Raw genomic sequence first — 18,400 nt, forward strand, 5'->3', positions numbered from 1 at the left:
AGGCCTGAGTGGAGCTTAGGGGGATGAGTAGGAGTTGACAAAATGAAGACTGGTTAGAAATATGTTACTGTCAGAGGTGTGCAGAAAACCACTGGGAGACTGGAGATTAAGACAGGGTCAGGTCCTGAAAGTCTGCTGTGCCACGCAAGGGAGCTTAGCCTTTATCCTGAGGGCAAACAGGAGCCACTGAAGGGTTTTAAGCAGAGACATGACTGGTCAGATTCACCTTAGGAGTATATTATATAATAGGGCTTAGGGCCCTCAGGGACACCCTAGAAACCCAGCCTGACTCCACATGTTGCTTGGGACATCTGTTCTATCCCTTGCAACTCCCTAACCTGCAAACACCAAGGCCACACCTTGCCCACAGAACTGAACTTGGTATCACCAAGGAGCAGGCAGCCCTGGTAAGGCTGGGAGAACATAGCCTGTGTGAGACAAGAGTGCAGACTGACAGGGAACTTGCCCAGGCCTCTGAGGAGTGCCCAGCCCAAGCCCTGAGAACCAGCTAGAACCTCTTTTAATTTTGCGGGGGGAGTGATAGTTACTTGTCCAAGGTCACTCAGTGATGTTGCAGCTGGTGGCAGGGTTAGAATGCTGTTTTAGTTTGTCTCACTCCAAACTCTGCTTTCTCCACGAAGCCACCTTCCTTGGAGGACAGGAAAAAAGGGCTGGGGTCGGGGTGGGGATGGGGGGGTGGGGGCGTAGCCGAGAAGAGGAAGAGAGAAAAATGCAAGGAAAAAAGGAAAAAGAGGATCAGAAAGAGAAATTAGTCTTTCGAAGTGGCAGGGAAGGGAGGAGTGAGACAAACAGCAGAAGCAGAGTGGTGGCGGAGAAAATAAAAGAGGAAAGAAAGGCGAGACGTGGGAGGATTGGAGCAGAGACAAAAGGGCAGAGAGACAGACAGCGACAAGTGGAGAAAAGCGCCGAAACTTGAGCGGCAACGAAGTCTGAGCGCTGAAACCCCACGGCCTCTCCCGGCCCGTGCGCCCTCCCGCCTGGTCCTATCCCCCAGCACCGTTCCAATTCGCTCGGGGTGGCGGCCTGGTCCCACCTCACCGCCGACCGGCCCCGGCTCCGCGGGGATACCCGGTCCACTCTACGCTCACCCGCTCGGTTCTGCCAAAACGTTCTTCGGCAGCGCCGTTTCAGCCACGTGGGGAGGGGCGTGGCCCAGTTGTTGAGGAGCGCCTCCGATTGGCTAGGGGGCGGGGTTCCTGGCGGTGCGCCGGCCGGACCACCCCCCTGAAGGCGGGGCCAGAAAATTCACAGCTGGAAAGGGTGGAGTCCCGGTAGCGCAGCTGGAAGGGGGCGGGGCCCGACGCGCGAGGCTCGCAGCGGCGGGCTGGGGGCGCCCTGGGCTGCCATAAAGTGAATGGGCGCCAGCGGGGGGTGGCAGTCCGCGGCGAGGCTTACTCTCTCCCAGCGAGTCCGGGAGCGCCGGAGCGGAGCGGCGGCCCGGGCGCAGGGGGGCGGCCCCCACCCCGGCCGGGTGCCCGGCCTCTGGCCCCTGCTTGCCCTCCAGACTGCGGCCGCCGCCGCCGCTGCCGGGAGTCTGCCTGCTGCGGGACTCACTGTGAGTGCTTGACCATGCGGGGGACAGGGGCTCACGGGGCCGAGGGGCCATGGCCGGACTTCGGGATCCCTAAAACGGGACCTAGGGCTGCTGAACTGGAGAACGGTTCCTGGGGAACGGGTCGAGACAGGGAGGGCGGACTGCGGACCTGAGGCCAGGACTTATAAAAAGGGAAACTTAGCGCCAGGACTCGGGGGACAGAGAAGGGGAAGACTCGAGGGATCCGAAGAGAAGTCGGAGACATGAGGTCAGGACAGGGGCTTCGCGAAGCAGGGAGTCGAGTCGGGAAACCATTACCAGAAAGCGCCCTGGAATCCGGGGGCGCGGGGCCGACAGCCAAGGAGCCAAAGGGGTTGGCGAGGCCCTGGCCAGCGGGGGCAGCTGGCGGCGGGCGCCCAGCAAGGCGGCAGTTGGCAATGCCCAACACCCCTCGGCTGGGTCTCAGACTCCAGGGACCGGGAGCAGGGGTGCGTTAGTCGCACAAGCTTCTCTCTTCCCAGCTGCTTTGCAGTTGGGATAGGAACGGTGTTGCGAGAACCCGACAGCGACCGGGTCAGATGGCCGCTGTGTGGGCTGCAAGGCCGAGGCTGGGTAGTCCGAGTGACCAGGCGGCGGGTCTGGTGTGTCTGCTTGGGGTGTCAGGGCCCTGATGGGTCCCGACCTGGGGCAGCCACGGAATTGGACGGAATGTTCGCGGCGCGCGGGGCTCAGGGCTGACAGAATGTCCGGCGCAGCGAGGTTGGTGTCTCCGGAGCAGGCGCTGTGTCGGGCAGTGGTGGACAGAATGTCCCTGGCCGAGTGGCATGTCCATTTACCCCGCAGCGCCTGCCCAGCTGCTGCGTGTACGGTGGTGTTTGCTGTGGTGGGTTGCCTAGAATCGCAGCTCACTCTTTTCAAACTTGTCTCTGCTCCTAGGGGCTGCGGGACAGGGAGCAGGGAGTGAGAGTAAAGGCTGAAGCCTGGCCTTGGGTTGGAGTGGCCCGGGAGACATTCCGTCTCTAACCCAGACTAGATGCGATCTGAGCATCACCCCGGACTTCCAGAATCCAAATTTGTGGAGAGAGAGCCAATGGTGGGACTGCTTGTGGGAACCTAGACCAGGAAAGGAAGGAATGAACCACAAAGGGCAATGGGAGGGCAAAGAAGAGCCTAGCACAAGCCCCTGACAGCTTTAGTTCCCTCACAAACTCAGAGTCAACCCCTAATTCCAATACAGCTGACCAGGCACCCCCCAGACTCTGCCTGGGTGTCAGCAGGCTAAAGTCTCCTTCCCCACAGTGGGCAGAAGCCCAGGCCCAAAGAGAAAACTGCAGCCCTTTAGCAAAGCAAACCCTGTGGTCTTGTTTCCCTTTTTGCTTCCTCAGTCCCACCAATCCCCACACCACTCTGGTGGCTGAGAGGAGGTAGGAAGGAGACACAGAATCCAGACGCTGGGATCCAACATGGGACTTTATTGCTCTCCATCTCTGGTTGGGAAGGATGTCTCAGCCCTACCCAACTACCCTGTTTGCTTTTCCTACAGCTGGGAGAGGGCCCTGATTTCTTTGGACCTGTACAATGACTGCCCATCCTGACTCCAACTCTTTAACCAGAGCCCAGTTAAGCTGAAGGGAACAGAGTAGAGAGAACTCTCCCAGTCTATGTAAGTAAGCAAAACAGCCCATTTGGTGACTGAGTTTCATTGGGACAAGTGCAGGGTAATATATCTAGCAATGAGTAATCTAAACAAGTGGGTTTCAACCTTTCTCACCCTCCAACCATGAATGACATATAATACGTCCTCCCCACACTCCCACCTCCACTCCTTAATTTTAAATTCACTTATCACCAGCTAGGACATTGTTTTCCAAACTCTTTTGTCCCTCTCCCCTTTTTGATAAATATAGAGTCATATTCCAGTTACCCCCATCACATTCTGATACCCTTTTCAAGGGGCTTGTGCTCCCATTGCCTTTGAAAACCACTGAAATTATGGGTGAAATGAAAGGCCGAGTCAGGAAAGGAATAGGGAAGGCATTACCTGAAGACCGTAGCCCTAAGTTCTACTTTTGCCAAAAAGGCCAAAAAGCAATGGCATTATAATAAAGATGACTAGAAACAAAAGGCAGACCTCCTGCCCCTGCATAAAGCCATTCAGCTGAGTGCATGCCTGGTCACTGGCTCTTAGGGAGAATGTCATGGACCCAGCAAAGGGTCAGAGAATGGTGGCAGAAGGGGGAGCTAGGGGCTGCTGGAGAGAGCAAACTTGAAGGTTTAGGCCTCTGGAAAGTGAGATAGGATGGAAATTCACAAAATAAGGAAAGGCCTAGATAAGCAGATTTGTTTGCTCCCCAAATCCTGAAACCAGAGATGAGGGGGCCTCTTAGAACTGGAATGATGCAAGCACAGGATGAATAGGAAAATGTTCCTTGGCACACAGTGGGCAGCAAACTTCCAGAGCTCTTTTCCAGCGAGGTGGTAGAGGCAGGAAGTAGAAAAGGAATCCTTAAGGGCTTGGAAGGATCAATGCATGTCAGAGCTACAAATGGTTGCTGGAGTGGAGGGGGCGAGGAGTGGAAAGAGCTCAGTCCCTTGTCTTAGGAGAACTGGATTAGAATCTCTTCAATCTGTGTAACCGTGGACAAATTTGTCTTCTTAGAGGTGAAATAGGGATGGTCATTCCTGCCATTCAAAGTGGTTTTAAGAGTTAAATGATATATTTGAAAGCCCTTTGCAAATGGAGAAGCACTACAGAAATAAGAAACATTATTGCTATGATTATGCCCAAACTGTAGGTCCCCTGTAAGCACAGAATCTTCGTTTGGAAGGGCGGCATCTCAAGCCTTAGATCAGCCTGCTAGCATCCGTGATCCAGTCATGGGAAGATTCTCAATGACAGATGAGACACCCTATCCTAGGCTTCAGATGCCAGCCACTATCCCTCCCCAAGAAGAGTTCTAGGGAGCTCCCCAAATGCTTAGCTCCTCTACCAGATCAAATATCCTGATCTGATCCCTGCCTGCCTCCTGCTCAAGGATGTGAATATGGACCCAGAACCCAGGTCCAGGAAGGGAGGGCAGAGGAGGCAAGCTGGAGCTGAGTTGGGGATGAGCACAAGAGAAAGACACCACTCAAATCTTTTCTTCTCCATTCACTCTAAATGATGCTTCCTAGAGTGTGAGGGAGGGAGATGGCAGCTAACCTGAAGGGTCCACTAGGTCCTGAGCTTTGGGACTATCTAGAGTGTCTATCTAGCGTGTCTAGTCCCTGGTCACTGACAGGGACCCATGATAAGAGTGATAGGGAAAGAAAAGAAAAGGCAGTGGGGTGAGAAAGCTGCTTTCAGAACTCTCTCCACTCCTCTTCCTTCCCTGGGGCCTTCTTTTCACCTCTCATAGTTTCCCCTTTCTTATCTCTCCCCTACCCAATCCATTCTGCTCACCACTGCCAAATAAAGATCCCAAAGACACTGCTTTTATGTCACTCCCTCGCCTACAAGCCTCCAGTGACTCTCACTGCTGGGAGCAATGCTTCTCAGAGGGGGTGAGGTGGGAGAGGGCAGTATAGGAGTGGGAGTGGCATGACACTGCAGGCTAAACCAAGCCCATCTTCCTGGTGTGGTGATGTCACTTGAAGATGTCTCTTGGAGATTTGGAGAGAAACCATTATTTTTTATATTAAAATAAACATAAGTATGGAATGGAATGCAAAATTTGCTTCGATTTTTAATATAAGGCTGAAGATCTCAAAGAAATTTCATACTGGCGGCTGCTGTTTCAGGTTGTGCCCCTAGTGTCCTGTACTATCTTCTCTCTTACTTAGTCTCAGGGGTGTTTTGGTGGAAAAGCTGGAGATGCTCTAGCCTACACTGTTATCAAGCCTGGACCCCCACCTCTTGCCCCTCATTGGACACCCTCTCAGCCTGACCATTTTTCTCTGATGATCTCCCATTGCCCACACTGAGACCCTGGCCAAGCTAGGCTCCCTGCTAACCTCTGAACCTACTGCTCTGTTATTTAGAAGCCTCTGCCTCCCTAATTTCCAGATCAGCCAGGTGCTACATTCTCTGAGCCCCAAAACTTGATACCACCTTACATGGGCTACTGTCTTTCTGATCTTCCACGATCTGAGAATCAGGCCCATGCAGACCACCATTCCATCCTGTGCTCTGTTTGCCTCCCTAGACTGTAGGCTCCTAGAAGTTAGGGTCTGTGCCTTACCATTCTTGGGTATCTGTCTTAGCACCTAATGCTTGTTGAAGGAAAGAAGAAGGGAAGGGGGGAAAGGGTGTGGAGGCCCATTTCTCTGATCCCTGATTTACCCCTTGATAAATTAAGTGCATCAAATCATTGTTGCCTCTACCTGAGTCTTAGGGTTTCCTCTTGGGGCTGTGAGCCTTGTCTACAGCTGTCTTCATTTGCCCTCATTTGCTCACTGCAGCTCAGCAGACCAGACAGTGTGGGTGCTCGGCATCCCTAATGAACATGAGGCTGTGTGCACTTAAGGGCCTCACTTTAGTTTTAGGTTTATAGGATGGTTCCGTCCTAGTTTAGGGCACTGGTTTACACCTGTTCGCCAACTTGCTGCTTGCTGAGCTGAGCCACAGCATCACAACTCCATCCCCTCTTATCTTCTTTTTCATTCAGCCCATGCAAGAAAAGGTTTTCTCCCATTTCAGTTCCAGGGTGTGCCTCCTGCCTTGGGTATTATTATTGCAACTACTTGGGGGCTCTTTGGCTGTGACCCTGGTCTACCCCTTTGGCTTCAGGACAAAAGTGGGTGCACATGGCAGTTGCCTTCTTGCCATGAGTTGTGTCCCTTGGAAACCATGGCCTCCCCACTATGGCCTCGCTGGTCTGTGACAGTCTCTGCTCTCCACCTTAATTATCTTGGATATTTTGTTCTTGCTGCAGTCCATGACAGCCTCCTGTAATTCCATGCTGTACTTCAGAGTCAGAGGTCACCTGCAGGCCCTCTATTCTCCCTAGGGCTGGGATTGCCACCCTGACACCAGTGGGGCCTGGGGCATGCACCCCCTGCAGGGTGTGTCAGAAAGGCTAGGGTGGGGTCCCCCAAGTCCTCCCCAAGAGCTGGACTCAGCACCACTGTTATCTCAACTCTCTTTGGCCCTTCCTGGTATTTCCTACCAGCATCAACCAAACCTGTGGCTTCCAGACCTACTGCCTGTCCCTGTCCACTGAGTGAGGCGAAGTCCCTGGCCGCAGTCCCAACTCCCCAGCTTCCCGACCTCCAGCGGTTTGGGGGAGCTTAATCCTCAGCCAGCCTGTCTCCAGCTCAGACAACAGCTTGGCGCCCCCAGCCTCTGCCTGACTAGCCCACCGGACACAAGTCTGCTAGAGGCCTCTGCCCCCACCCGCTCTCTCTGTTGCCTGCCTGGTATTAGTGTTCCTGCTTTTTCAGCTCCACAGACAGGGCCCTTCTCAGCCACACCCCCTCTTTCTGCTATGACTAACCCAGCCAAGAGCCTGAAGCCTTCATTCTTTCCTCTACCACCAGTCCCTGGTGCCCAAAGTGGCTCCCAGCTTGGGCTACTCTGCCCATTTGGCTGTTTCCTTATTGACTGGACCCTCCTTTATGTTTAGGACAGAGTGCTCACAACACACACTTGCATCCCTCTCTAAAATGCAGCATGCTTCCCTTTATTCAGAGCAACTTTTCACTGGGAGACACAAGATCTAGGGAGGTGAACCACTCAAGCAATGGCAGAGACAAGAATGAGATCTTATTTACCACTCTATCCTGAGTGCCTTACTCAACACCCAGCTCACAGAAGGTGCCAAACAAACATCATTTCAATGAATGAGGGGGAAAACAACAACAACAACAACAACTTGTATAGAGTTTGACCCCTACCCATTTTTAAAAATAACTTTATTTATTTATGGCTGCGTTGGTTCTTCGTTGCGGCGCGTGGACTTCTCATTGCGGTGGCTTGTCTTGTTGTGGAGCACGGGCTCGAGGCGCACAGGCTTCAGTAGTTGTGGCACGTGGCCTCAGTAGTTGTGGCGCACGGGCTTAGTTGCTCCCTGGCATGTGGGATCTTCCCGGACCAGGGCTCGAACCCATGTCCCCTGCATTGGCAGGTGGATTCTTAACCACTGCGCCACCAGGGAAGCCCCTACCCATTTTTAAATGTTATGTTTTATTTTAACCTTGTAACAATACTGAAGGTAGATAGGGAAGGGATTATAATCTCACTTTTACAGATGAAAAAATATGCCTAGATAGGTAATTTGCCAAGGAAACACAGCTAGTAAGTTGGGGAGCCAGGACGTGAACCCAGATCTTTTGACTCCAAACCTAGTTTCTTTGGGGTATACCAGATTACTTTCCCAGGAGGGGCCTCGTCAGTTTCTGCCCCCCACCGCTACCCCATCCTCTTTTTCCAGCATTCTCATACCTTCTCCCCACTCAGCCAAACAGGCTCTCTCCAGCAGCCACTGAGTGTAGACCACTCCCTCCTGTGGCTCCTTTGGCTTCCTCCTCCCCCACAGAGTCCTTAGTTCCTGGGACTGAGAGCTGAGGTTCAAAGGGGCCAGGAAGGGGAAGGGGGAGGATAATGGCTAGCTCCAAAACAGCCGAGGCAGCTGTCCCTGTCACAGAGAGAGGAGACTGTGTGACGGTGTGTCTGTCTGCCTGAATGTGGGAGCGCATGTGTGGGAGAGTGTGTGTTTGTATGCCTCTAGCTCCAAGTCCTAGTGCTTATTTTGTCTGAGTGGGGGCCCGTGTGTGTCTGCATGTGTGTCTGTCTGTCTCTGGGAACACACAGCCTGAACTCTGCTTTCTCAGCCTCGTCTTTTATTCTGGCCCTTATCTCTCCTCACCCTGCCTCCCTCTGCTGAAATAAAGGGTGAAACCAAGACACAGGTATGGAATGCTGGGGGAACGGGAGTTTGGAAAATGGGAAGTCTGGAGGCAAAGCAGACTGGAAGGATGAACGGCAATGGTGGGATTCAGCTTTCCCTACAGGGAAACCCAACTGTCCCTCTTTTCCCAGTTCTGCCTTGCTCCTGTGGGCCTCTGGAGAGGTCAGGGGCATGGTTTGCAATTTTGAGGGCATCTTAGGTATGAAGAGGAGACTTCAGAGCACCCCTTTTTCCAGCTCTCAGTTCTAAGCCTCCCCAGCTACTTGGGAAGAGCTACTAGTCAAGGCTGCTCCAGGTCCCTCCCAGTGGCCTCTCCCTTCTATTGGAGCATCATTGGGCAAGCCCTAAGCCTCTGGCTCCTGTCTTCAGATCTGGAAGGGGAGGGAAGCAGAGCAGCCCCACCCCTGGCCTGACTTCTTGCCTTCCTTCCCGGGGTTCCATTCAGCCCTGCTTCTCCAACCCTAGGAGAGGGTCCAAGGTCTAGTCCTCTCTGCCTGTGGAAAGAACAGGGACTGTTTCTCAACCTCCTGCCTTGACCTCTGTCCCATCCCCAATCTAGCTTGAGAGGTGGAGAGGTGGGGGCACAGCTGTCATCTCTGAGCTGGTTGAAGGGGGCATTACCATGTGCAAATACAGGCCGCTGCCCATCTGCGCCTCCCTGAGAAAGGCTCCTAATAAATTCAGAGCAGCCAAGTGACACACGTCTCAATCTAGGCTAATCCTGCACATTAATGCCACCTTGCACAGCCTGAATTAAGTCCCTGTTAATGGGGAGGCAGATGGACCCCTCCTACCCAGCTTTTCATCCCTGTTTCTCTGTCCCCAGCCTCCTTTGGTTCTCCTCTGACCAAGAGGCATCTGGAGTCTTGAGCCCCACTAGTGCCCCTTTCCCTTCCCCCCACCAGAGGGGGCCTGGGAGAGCCAGAAGGAAAGGGGACCCTGCAGGGGAGACTTGGAGGGGGACCCAGGCAGGCTCCTGGGCAATGTCAGGTAAGGTTTGGCATAGGGAGTAAGGGTAGGAAGGGGGTTTTAAGAAGCCCACATCCTCAGCCTGGGGTGGGCCAGCAAGAAGCCGTGCGTGACAGTGGTGACTCGTAGGATGCAGTGTGTGTCTGGGCAGGTATAGAAGCAGAGAGTGATTTTCAAACTTGTTTTTGATCCTGGAAGACTTTCTTCAAATGAAATCTCTCCAGAAAGCATAAACAAAACAGACAAAAGCAGGGCTGCCCTAGTTGAAGTAGACCCGAGTAAGATCAGGCTAGATTTCTATCCCTGAGGTTAGCCCTAAGTTCCAGTCCCTGAGGGGGTTTGTGAGGAGGGCCCCAAAGAACACAGTCTGAAAAAGCAAACAAAGAAAAGCATAGTTTAGGAATCTCCCAGACCTGGTTCAGATCCCAGCTCCACTGCTTACAAGCTCTTTAACCTTAATCATTACTTCAAGTCTCAGTGTCCTCACCTGAAAAAGGGTGATCATACCTAATATTGATGCATTCTTGTGAGGGGAGAGATAATGAGGTGAAGACACATAGTAAGTACTCATAAATGATAGCAGTCATTCTCCTTATGGGAGACATATTAGGCCTGGTTCAAAATCAAATCTGTCCCACTGGAGAGTGAATAACACAGGTTCAGACTGCATCTCAGGTGTGACTGGCTGAGAGGCATGTTTGAGTTTAAGGGGATATTGGGCACTCGTGTGAGAGGGAATTTAATTTTTGAGTATGTGGTGTATGGTATGCGGTGTGCAACAGTGTGGTTTTCATTAATTCAATAAATATCTGTTGAACACCAACAGTGCACCAGGCAGGGTTCTAGGTGCCCAACACTGAAGAAATCAAAGTCTAGTGTGTATAACTGTGTATAAAATCTCTTGAGTATACACCTCTCCCCCCCTTAGGCTGCTGTTTCCCCATTCTATCCTAGGGCACCCTACACAGGGGTAGCTCTATGTCGGTGGCAGAGAACTAGTGGGGAAACACTACTGGGAACCGGATAACCCGGAGATTTTCTTCCCATTAACCAGGTCTGTGTCTTCGCTTCCCTCCAGAGTGCTCCCCACATGGAGTTCGGCCTACTCAGCGAGGCAGAGGCCCGGAGCCCCGCCCTCTCGCTGTCAGATGCGGGCACCCCCCACCCCCCAATCCCGGAACACGGCTGCAAGGGCCAAGAGCACAGCGGTGAGCGCGCCCCCTTCTGGGGGTGGGGGAAATAACAGCTCCATCCCTAACGAGGGTGGGACCCGGGAGTGCAAGCCCAGGTGGGAGTGAGGGGCCCCGCCGAGGAAGTCCCCGAGCCCGGGAATCCGCACAGGCAAGGACGCGCTGTGTCCGACCCCACCCCGGCCCCCAGACTCGGAGAAGGCCTCGGTTTCGCTGCCCGGCGGCTCCCCCGAAGACAGCTCGCTGAAGAAGAAGCAGAGGCGGCAGCGCACGCACTTCACCAGCCAGCAGCTGCAGGAGCTGGAGGCGACCTTCCAGAGGAACCGCTACCCCGACATGAGTACGCGGGAAGAGATCGCCGTGTGGACCAACCTCACCGAGGCCCGCGTGCGGGTACGCCGCCCCCCACCCCCAGAGCCGCCACCCTCACTCCATCCCGGGCCTCCCTCTCGCGGGCCGCTCAGCAAGTAGCTTCGGAACCAGCATCCTGTAGTTCTGCCCTGCCTGCCCCATCCTCGGACCCAACACCCGACGTCCCCCGGCCCCGGCCCCTGCCCGCACGGCCTTCTTTCCACCAGCCTCCAATCTCTGCTCTTCCTTCACCCTTTCACTCCAGACGGCGCGCTCCTTCTCCCCTGGCACTGTCTCTGGTTCTCCTCTTCACCTCTCCTAGACCCGATCCTGCTGCCCACCCCCGCAGCCCTGTCGCCCCCGACTCAGTTCTGCGGCAGACTGCTTCTTTCTCAGCCCGCTGACTCCGTGAGCTCTTCCCTCACCCCGACCGGCTGCTCCATCACCCCATTCCCGTTTCTGCGGTGGTTATGCTCCACCACCTCCTCTCGCTTATGCTCCGCCCGGCCCCGGACCCCGCTTGGTCCCCTGTCTGGGCGACCCACCCACCAGCCGCCTGCGGGGGCCGGGCCCTAAAAGCCTTTCTCCCACACCCACAGGTGTGGTTCAAGAACCGGCGCGCCAAGTGGCGAAAGCGCGAGCGCAGCCAGCAGGCGGAGCTGTGCAAGGGCGGCTTCGCAGCGCCGCTCGGGGGTCTGGTACCGCCCTACGAGGAGGTGTACCCCGGCTACTCGTACGGCAATTGGCCACCCAAGGCGCTGGGCCCGCCGCTCGCCGCCAAGACCTTCCCGTTCGCCTTCAACTCGGTCAACGTGGGGCCTCTGGCTTCGCAGCCCGTCTTCTCGCCACCCAGCTCCATCGCCGCCTCCATGGTCCCCTCGGCCGCGACTGCCCCGGGCACTGTGCCAGGGCCCGGGGCCCTGCAGGGCCTAGGAGGGGGGCCCCCCGGGCTGGCTCCGGCCGCAGTGTCCTCCGGGGCAGTATCCTGCCCTTACGCCTCGGCCGCAGCAGCCGCAGCAGCAGCCGCCTCTTCCCCCTACGTATATCGGGACCCGTGTAACTCGAGTCTGGCCAGCCTGAGGCTCAAGGCCAAACAGCACGCCACTTTCAGCTACCCCGCCGTGCCCGGGCCGCCCCCGGCCGCCAACCTCAGTCCGTGCCAGTACGCAGTGGAACGGCCTGTGTGAATGGCCCCGCCCGTCGATCATCCCTGAGGGCGGGGGCGATAATTTACGGCCTCTACGGACTGGGGTCGTCTTGCCTGGCTTGCCCCCGCCCCGGGGTCTGAGAGGGGTGCTGGGGCAGTCGGGGTTGGGGAGGCGGCCGGCTCAGGAGAGAGCCTTCCCCCCTCCCAGGCCTGAGGGGTGGACTGGGCCCTTAGTCCGCGCCCCTGGAACTGAGGCCAGGAACAGGGATCAGTTCCCCGGGGGGCCAACTCACCCTTGGTCCACCCCGCCTTCTCCAGACTCCCCTTCCCCGGTTTTCAAAGATAAATGAAATAAACGTGCGCGGACTGTCAAAGGCCTGATGATTCAGAGTTGCGGTTGAGCCTTCTCCCCTCATCCTTCCCCATGTCTAAAGGAGAGCTGGGTGTACAGGAAAGAGATAGGGGTCCAGGGCTTCTAGGGCTTCAATCCTCCCCAGGCCCCCATCACCAAGATGGGGAAGCCTGGGGATTCCTGGAGTTGAGCGGCGCACGCATGCGTGCGTGCGTGTGTAGGTGTGTATGGCTTGGACAAAGCTGGTACTGCAGCGCCACCTCGTGGTCTCATGGAGGATAACTGGAAGGTCTGATCTCGAATGCTTACTTGAAGGTGTCAATTCTGCAGCTTAGGAAGCCTATGACTTTAGAAAAAGTTACTCCACCTTTCTGCACCTGTTTCTCACTGTTCCTATGAGGGGCTTGGGCCTCTAACAGCAATAAACTTCTGGTCTGTAACAGACATTTATTAAGTGCCTACCAGGCCTAGTATTCTTATTGAGTGTCTGTGTGTGACTCTCATCCTTCCACACACCCTCTTAAGCTTCTCACCCACTGCCAGCAGCCCTTCTCCATCACAGCAGTCCCCTTCTTCCTCCAAATCCCCAAACCCCCAAAACCTTGTTGAAATCTTTAATTTAAAAAATAGAGCAAGAAGAAGAAAGATTTCTGGAAATATAGATCACTCAGCCCTAGGGAGCCTCCTCAGTCCCACTCCATCCCAGGGACTGTTTGGCCTTCACATTAAAAACAGAAACATCAAAGTACTAGATCACACCCCCACCCCAGGGGTGACACTTCTTGACTGTCATAACCTCCTGCCACCTTGGGGTACACATCCCGTAGGGAAACCATGCAGAAAAGGCATCCTAATTATTCTCCCAAACCTAAGCTCAGCCCCTAAATGCCCTGGGGAGGAGAGAGCTCGGGGCTCCTTCTTTTCTCCAACCCTTCACTGGCCCTTGGTCTTGGCCTTGACCTTGGTAATTACATAGTTTTGGTGGAAGAACTGGACAAAGAGGAGGAAATAGGTTGTATACAAGATGAAGGACCAGAAGAGGTGTTCCTTTGTGGTATGGCATCCCTGTTCCTGTCTCCAGATGTAAGTCAGGATACCGACAGTGGCTCCCATAAACATCTGCAGGATCTGCAGGCTGGTGATGAGCATGGGAAACCACCTGGGGGGCTTTACTTTGGCAGCCTTCAGAGTATAGTAGGTGTACATGATGGCATGTACACCGTAGTTCATGGTCATGAACCAGCCACCTGCAGCCACCCTGTTCTTGTATCCAAAGCTCGTGTACACTAGCACTGTGCTGTGGTGGTACCAGTGCACAAAGATGAGTGGCCGCTTACACAGGATGATGAAGGCCATGTCTCCTGGGAGATGGGGAGTCATAGCTGGCATACCACCCAGTGTTGGGACCACCCTCCGCACTGGACATGGGGGCATATGGGGAATTGTCAGGGCAGGGAGAGGGGTCTTTGTGGCAGAGAATCTAAGGAGGGGCTTGGGTGAGAGGTGTTGTTAGGACCCAGGGGTGGGGAAGGGACTTTCCATGTGATGGGTAAGGGGGGGGACCTGAGGAGGGGTGCAGCTGACTGGACACCAGAGAGACAAAGCCTTGCCACTCACCAAGTTCAATGATCTTGCTGAGGACAAAGAAGCAGGATCAGAATTTGATTATGGGATTATCAGTGAAGATGAAGAAGCATACAGTTTTCTTTAGGCTCCCCCTAAGTAGCACGGTCCCCATATAGTCCCATGTCCTCACTGCCCCAAGGATACTGAAATGGGACAGAGGAAAAGGGTATAAGGGTCATTCCCAGGCATCAATCCACGCTTCACCTGGTCAACTTCCACCACCTCCCCACCCTCCATAGGGGATGGGTCACAGCTTCTGAGATCCTGTGGCCAACCTGGTAGAGCCAACCAGTAATCTAGAAGACATGAAGGCTAGGGAAGGACCAGGGAGTGCTGGAGGTTGGGACTGAAAGTTGAGTTAGGGAATAGGGCTCATGGGATGGGAGGAGATGGGTGGTAGGATGGGGGGGTGATCAAAGGAGTTCGGGGGGGCAGAATATGGGAAGAAGGGGCTGGGGAAGTTATTGGAAGGTCTTGGGAGAGGGCATTAGATGCAGAGAGTATTAGAGGCTGGGGAAACTGTTGGAAGTACCAAGACTCCAGGAGCACAAGAGGACTCATGAGAGAGAGCAGAGACGGCCAGTTTGGGGACTGGAGAAGGAAAACAGGGGAATATGGGAGGAGGGTGGAACCTGAGGAGAGAAGTTAGAGCTGAGAGAATGGGATAGGGAGAGAGTTAGGGCGCAACTTGGGGAGTTGATACAATTGAGGCTTCTAGAAAATTTTTAGGGATAGAATGTGGGTCTAGGGTCTATAAGATGGGTTGGGGGGGGTCTTACCTGAAGATTGCAAGGCAGAAGGACCAAAGGATGAGAGGTCCCTGCAGGTTGAAGCCCTTCCGTGCCTTCATGTAGTTCTGTCCCACAAAGATGAGCAGCAGGTAGATCAGAGCTATGGTGAATGAGGTTGCCCTGGCAGGCAGAAGGGAGAGGGGACGGGCTTATGGGTAGGTGCTGGTTAGAGGAATGCCCACTCATATCTCCAGGTGAGTGCTCTGGGTTGGAGTCCTACTTCTGCCACTTACTAGCTGTGTGACATTGGAAAAACTACTTAGTTTTCTGAGCATTAGTATTCCCCTTATTTTGTAAGAGGGGAATACCACTCCTCTCCTGACAGTGTTAATATATATAAAGTACCTAGCACAGGGCAGGGGCTATGTCCAAGGTTTCTGTGATTACTGCTCTCTCAATGGGGTTGGGAGTGGGTGACAGCTGCTGACCCATGCCTAGAAGCAACCCAGGACTGTGGTGTAAGAAGAATGTGGCAACAGCTTCTGCCTGGTTGGGTCATGGCAAATTGGCTGGAGCACAAAGTCAACCCACAAACACCTCTGAGGAGCTCTAGGGCAAAGCCCGAGGAAATTTTGGAAGAGTATCTAGATTTTGTCTCCTTCTCCACAGCAGGGACGATGGAGCATTTGAGGAACAAGATGATAACTGTGAAGGGCAGGCTGTCCCTGGGTACCAGCACTATGCACACATACGCACACATGCGGCCACAAAGGATGGAGAGTCATTTATAAGGTGGATGGGAGTAGGAGTTCAGATCAACTCCATTCTTCAGAGACCAGTTCTCACTACACTCTTTCCTCTTGGTTTCTGTCTCCTCCCACATTCCTCACCCCATCCTCTTATTTCTGCCTTCCTTTCTTCCAGACCTAACCTCTTTGAGGTGCCACACTACCTGCACCTTGGACAACGGGTACATGAAGCCAGTACTGGGGAGCCCGATACCTTTGCTCTTTAGCAAAATCACTGTGGGTATTCTGTGTATCGCCCTCCCCCTCCTCCGCCAATCCCCCCAAATAGCAGTCATCAGAGTTGGGCCCCTGATACGGTTCTTCCCCTTCTCCAGGTCTCACCAGTACTCCTCCAAAACGGGCCTTATGTCCTGGAACAGCTCGAAGTTGTAGGGCTGGAACATCTGCTCTACTTCATCTGAGACATTCATGGCTGTGACCATTTCGTTCTGCAGATGCTGAGGTCGGGAGCTTAGGGAGCTGGACGAGAGTTAGGGGACCGAGGATGGAGCGAACCTTGGGGCAGGACTGACCAGACCCAGAACCCAAGGAACTACGCGGCAAGCCGAAGAGCGTCATATCCAGGAACGTGCGCTGCAGTCCAGCCGGCTTCCACGACCGCCGCCACTGCGATATATAACGCGGAATTGCCAAGCGGCAGGCCTCGGAGGCTCGCGGCCCCCTCCCTGCGCCCGGCCACTATCCAATCTCGACTAAGATACGCCCCTGTCCCACCCCTGGGCTGCAGCCCGCTCTCTGATTGGTCATTCAATGGATGAGGCTCCCCCAGAAGCCTCGCACTACAGTTGGCCTTCGCCACGCCCACCTTCCCATCTTTCTCTCCCCCCCCCCACCCCCCCACCCCGCCGACACTTCCACTCCCACCTGCTTGGCTTAGCCATTGTGGCCTTGCTAGTTACCGAGACAGGCCAGGCTTCACCTGGCACTGCCGACTATAACTTTGGCCTCAGTTTGCTTTAATCCTGACCTACCTGGCAGTGAGCAGAGAATGAAGGTGTCCTCAGTCTCTGGTGCCAGATATAGGGGTGTCAGTTTCCCACCTCCCCGAGACGCTGGGAAAACCAGGCCTGGGATGAGGCTGGGTCAGGCTGGGGAAGGAGCAGCAAAGAGCCCCTCCCGTAGTCCCACCTGCCTCCCTCAGGTCTGTAGTCGTGGGTGGGAGGGAGATGAATTCTAATGAGTTTTATTGTGGAGGTAGTTGATGTTTGTTGAGGCTGTTGTGGTTTCTTTACAGTTTCCTGAATTCCTGAACTGCTCCAGCCTGACACCCAGTAATAACCCTGGGGAGGGAATGGGGTCACCCTCTGGGCTTCTGGGATTATCGTCTTCAGGTTTCCGGGAGACCTCCTGGGATTTATAGAAGAGGAGATGCAGTGCATCTCCCAGTGTCCTGCGGTTCTCCCGTAGTCTGTGCTTATCTAATCAAATCTACTTTTTCCTTGCCTGTATACCCAGCCCCAAGCAAATAAATATTTTAAAACTTTTAAGGCCTTACTTATTTCTCTCTTAGTCTTTATGAAAGTGAGGGGGAAATACAAGGCTTGAAGGCAGTTTGAGATAAGATGGAGATTTGCAAAACAAATGCTAAGATAATTAAATATAAAATATTTAAAACCACGAAGCATCTATAAATGGCTATGTGCAGTAAAGCCCACAGGCTCTGTAGCCAGAGGACCCAGGTAGGAATTCCAGCTCCACTTCTCAGCTACTGTCTGAGCTGAGGGTGGAGTGAGAAGTCCTGCCCATGCTATCCAAATGACTCTCAAGTGCATCCCTTTGTCTCTGTTCCTCATCATTTCTCACCTGGTTACTACAGCCACTACCTTAGTCACGATAACTGTTTGCACCACCGCCTTCTCTAATATAGCGCTTTCTATTGCATTAGAATCAAAAAAGAATACCCAAACCTGGCTGATCATAGCATTCCTGAGCCCCAACCCCAGAGCCTCTGACCCAGTATGTGGTCTCGGACCATACTTTGAAAACCACCACTTTCTGTCCTCTCAGCCAAAAGAGGGTTCTCAAACGTAAATTGGATCAAGCTGCTTTCCTGCTTAAAAACTTACTGGCTCTCGATTGCTTCACACATAGCCTGACACTCAGAAGGTGATCAGCACATGTTTGATGGATCAATGAACAAATGAAAGAATGAACATTGCAAGAATAATACCACCTAGGGACTTCCCTGGCAATCCAGTGGTTAAGACTCCGTGCTCGTAATGCAAGGGGCACAGGTTTGATCCCTGGCTGGGGAACTAAGATCCTGCATGCTGCACAGTACAGCCAAAAAAATTAAATTAAAAAAAATTAAAAACATAGGTGTGGCCACCTGTTGGGATCTTTATTAATTGAAAAAAGAAAAAAAAACAAAACAGCTTAAAAAAAAAAAATTCCACCTAGGTGTTACAAGACCTGGATTCAAATGTCAGCTCTACCATTAGTCATGCGATTTTAGGCAAATTACCTAACCTCTCTGAGACTCAGATTCTTCAATAAAATGTAGACAGTCATACTTGCCTGCCTACCTCACAAGGTTGGGGTCAGTATACAAGTCAGATAATATCAATGAAAGGACATTATGGACTAGACACATGGAAATGTCAGGGTGAATCATTTGGGGAGGTTTACAAATGCATGTGAGTATGTATACACAGTCCTGGGTTTCTCTCAAATAAAGATATTTTACATTGCCTTTCCCTGTGAAGTTGAGTGGTGAGGCTTGAGGGAGGGGTGTGTGTAAGAAGGGAAGAAGAAGAAAAACCTCCAGAAATTATTTCCTAGGG

General features: G+C 53.5%; 2 protein-coding genes across 2 annotated transcripts; one reads left to right on the forward strand and one right to left on the reverse strand.

The window, feature by feature from the left end:
- The first annotated feature begins 1,375 nt into the window (after nt 1-1,375).
- PITX3 (paired like homeodomain 3) lies at nt 1,376-12,139 on the forward strand. The gene is made up of 4 exons (XM_061193869.1): nt 1,376-1,576; nt 10,490-10,619; nt 10,792-10,994; nt 11,552-12,139. The coding sequence occupies exons 1-4, from the start codon at nt 1,376-1,378 to the stop codon at nt 12,137-12,139; spliced, it is 1,122 nt and encodes a 373-aa protein (XP_061049852.1).
- Nucleotides 12,140-13,384: 1,245 nt separating this feature from the next.
- Nucleotides 13,385-16,039, reverse strand: ELOVL3 (ELOVL fatty acid elongase 3). The gene is given in 4 exon segments (XM_061193882.1): nt 13,385-13,812; nt 14,069-14,220; nt 14,857-14,988; nt 15,939-16,039. Coding segments are annotated over 4 exon segments (813 nt in total).
- Nucleotides 16,040-18,400: the final 2,361 nt, after the last annotated feature.

This window comes from Eubalaena glacialis, chromosome 1 (genome assembly GCF_028564815.1).
Source record: "Eubalaena glacialis isolate mEubGla1 chromosome 1, mEubGla1.1.hap2.+ XY, whole genome shotgun sequence".
Lineage (NCBI taxonomy): Eukaryota > Metazoa > Chordata > Mammalia > Artiodactyla > Balaenidae > Eubalaena > Eubalaena glacialis.

Excerpts from the sequence above, each read along its gene's own strand:
- PITX3 (XM_061193869.1), top strand. The coding sequence starts at position 1,376 with ATGGGCGCCAGCGGGGGGTGGCAGTCCGCGGCGAGGCTTACTCTCTCC. Across the intron at positions 1,577-10,489 it reads TGCCTGCTGCGGGACTCACT|AGTGCTCCCCACATGGAGTT; the intron begins GTGAGTGCTTGA and ends GCTTCCCTCCAG. Across the intron at positions 10,620-10,791 it reads CAAGGGCCAAGAGCACAGCG|ACTCGGAGAAGGCCTCGGTT; the intron begins GTGAGCGCGCCC and ends CCCGGCCCCCAG.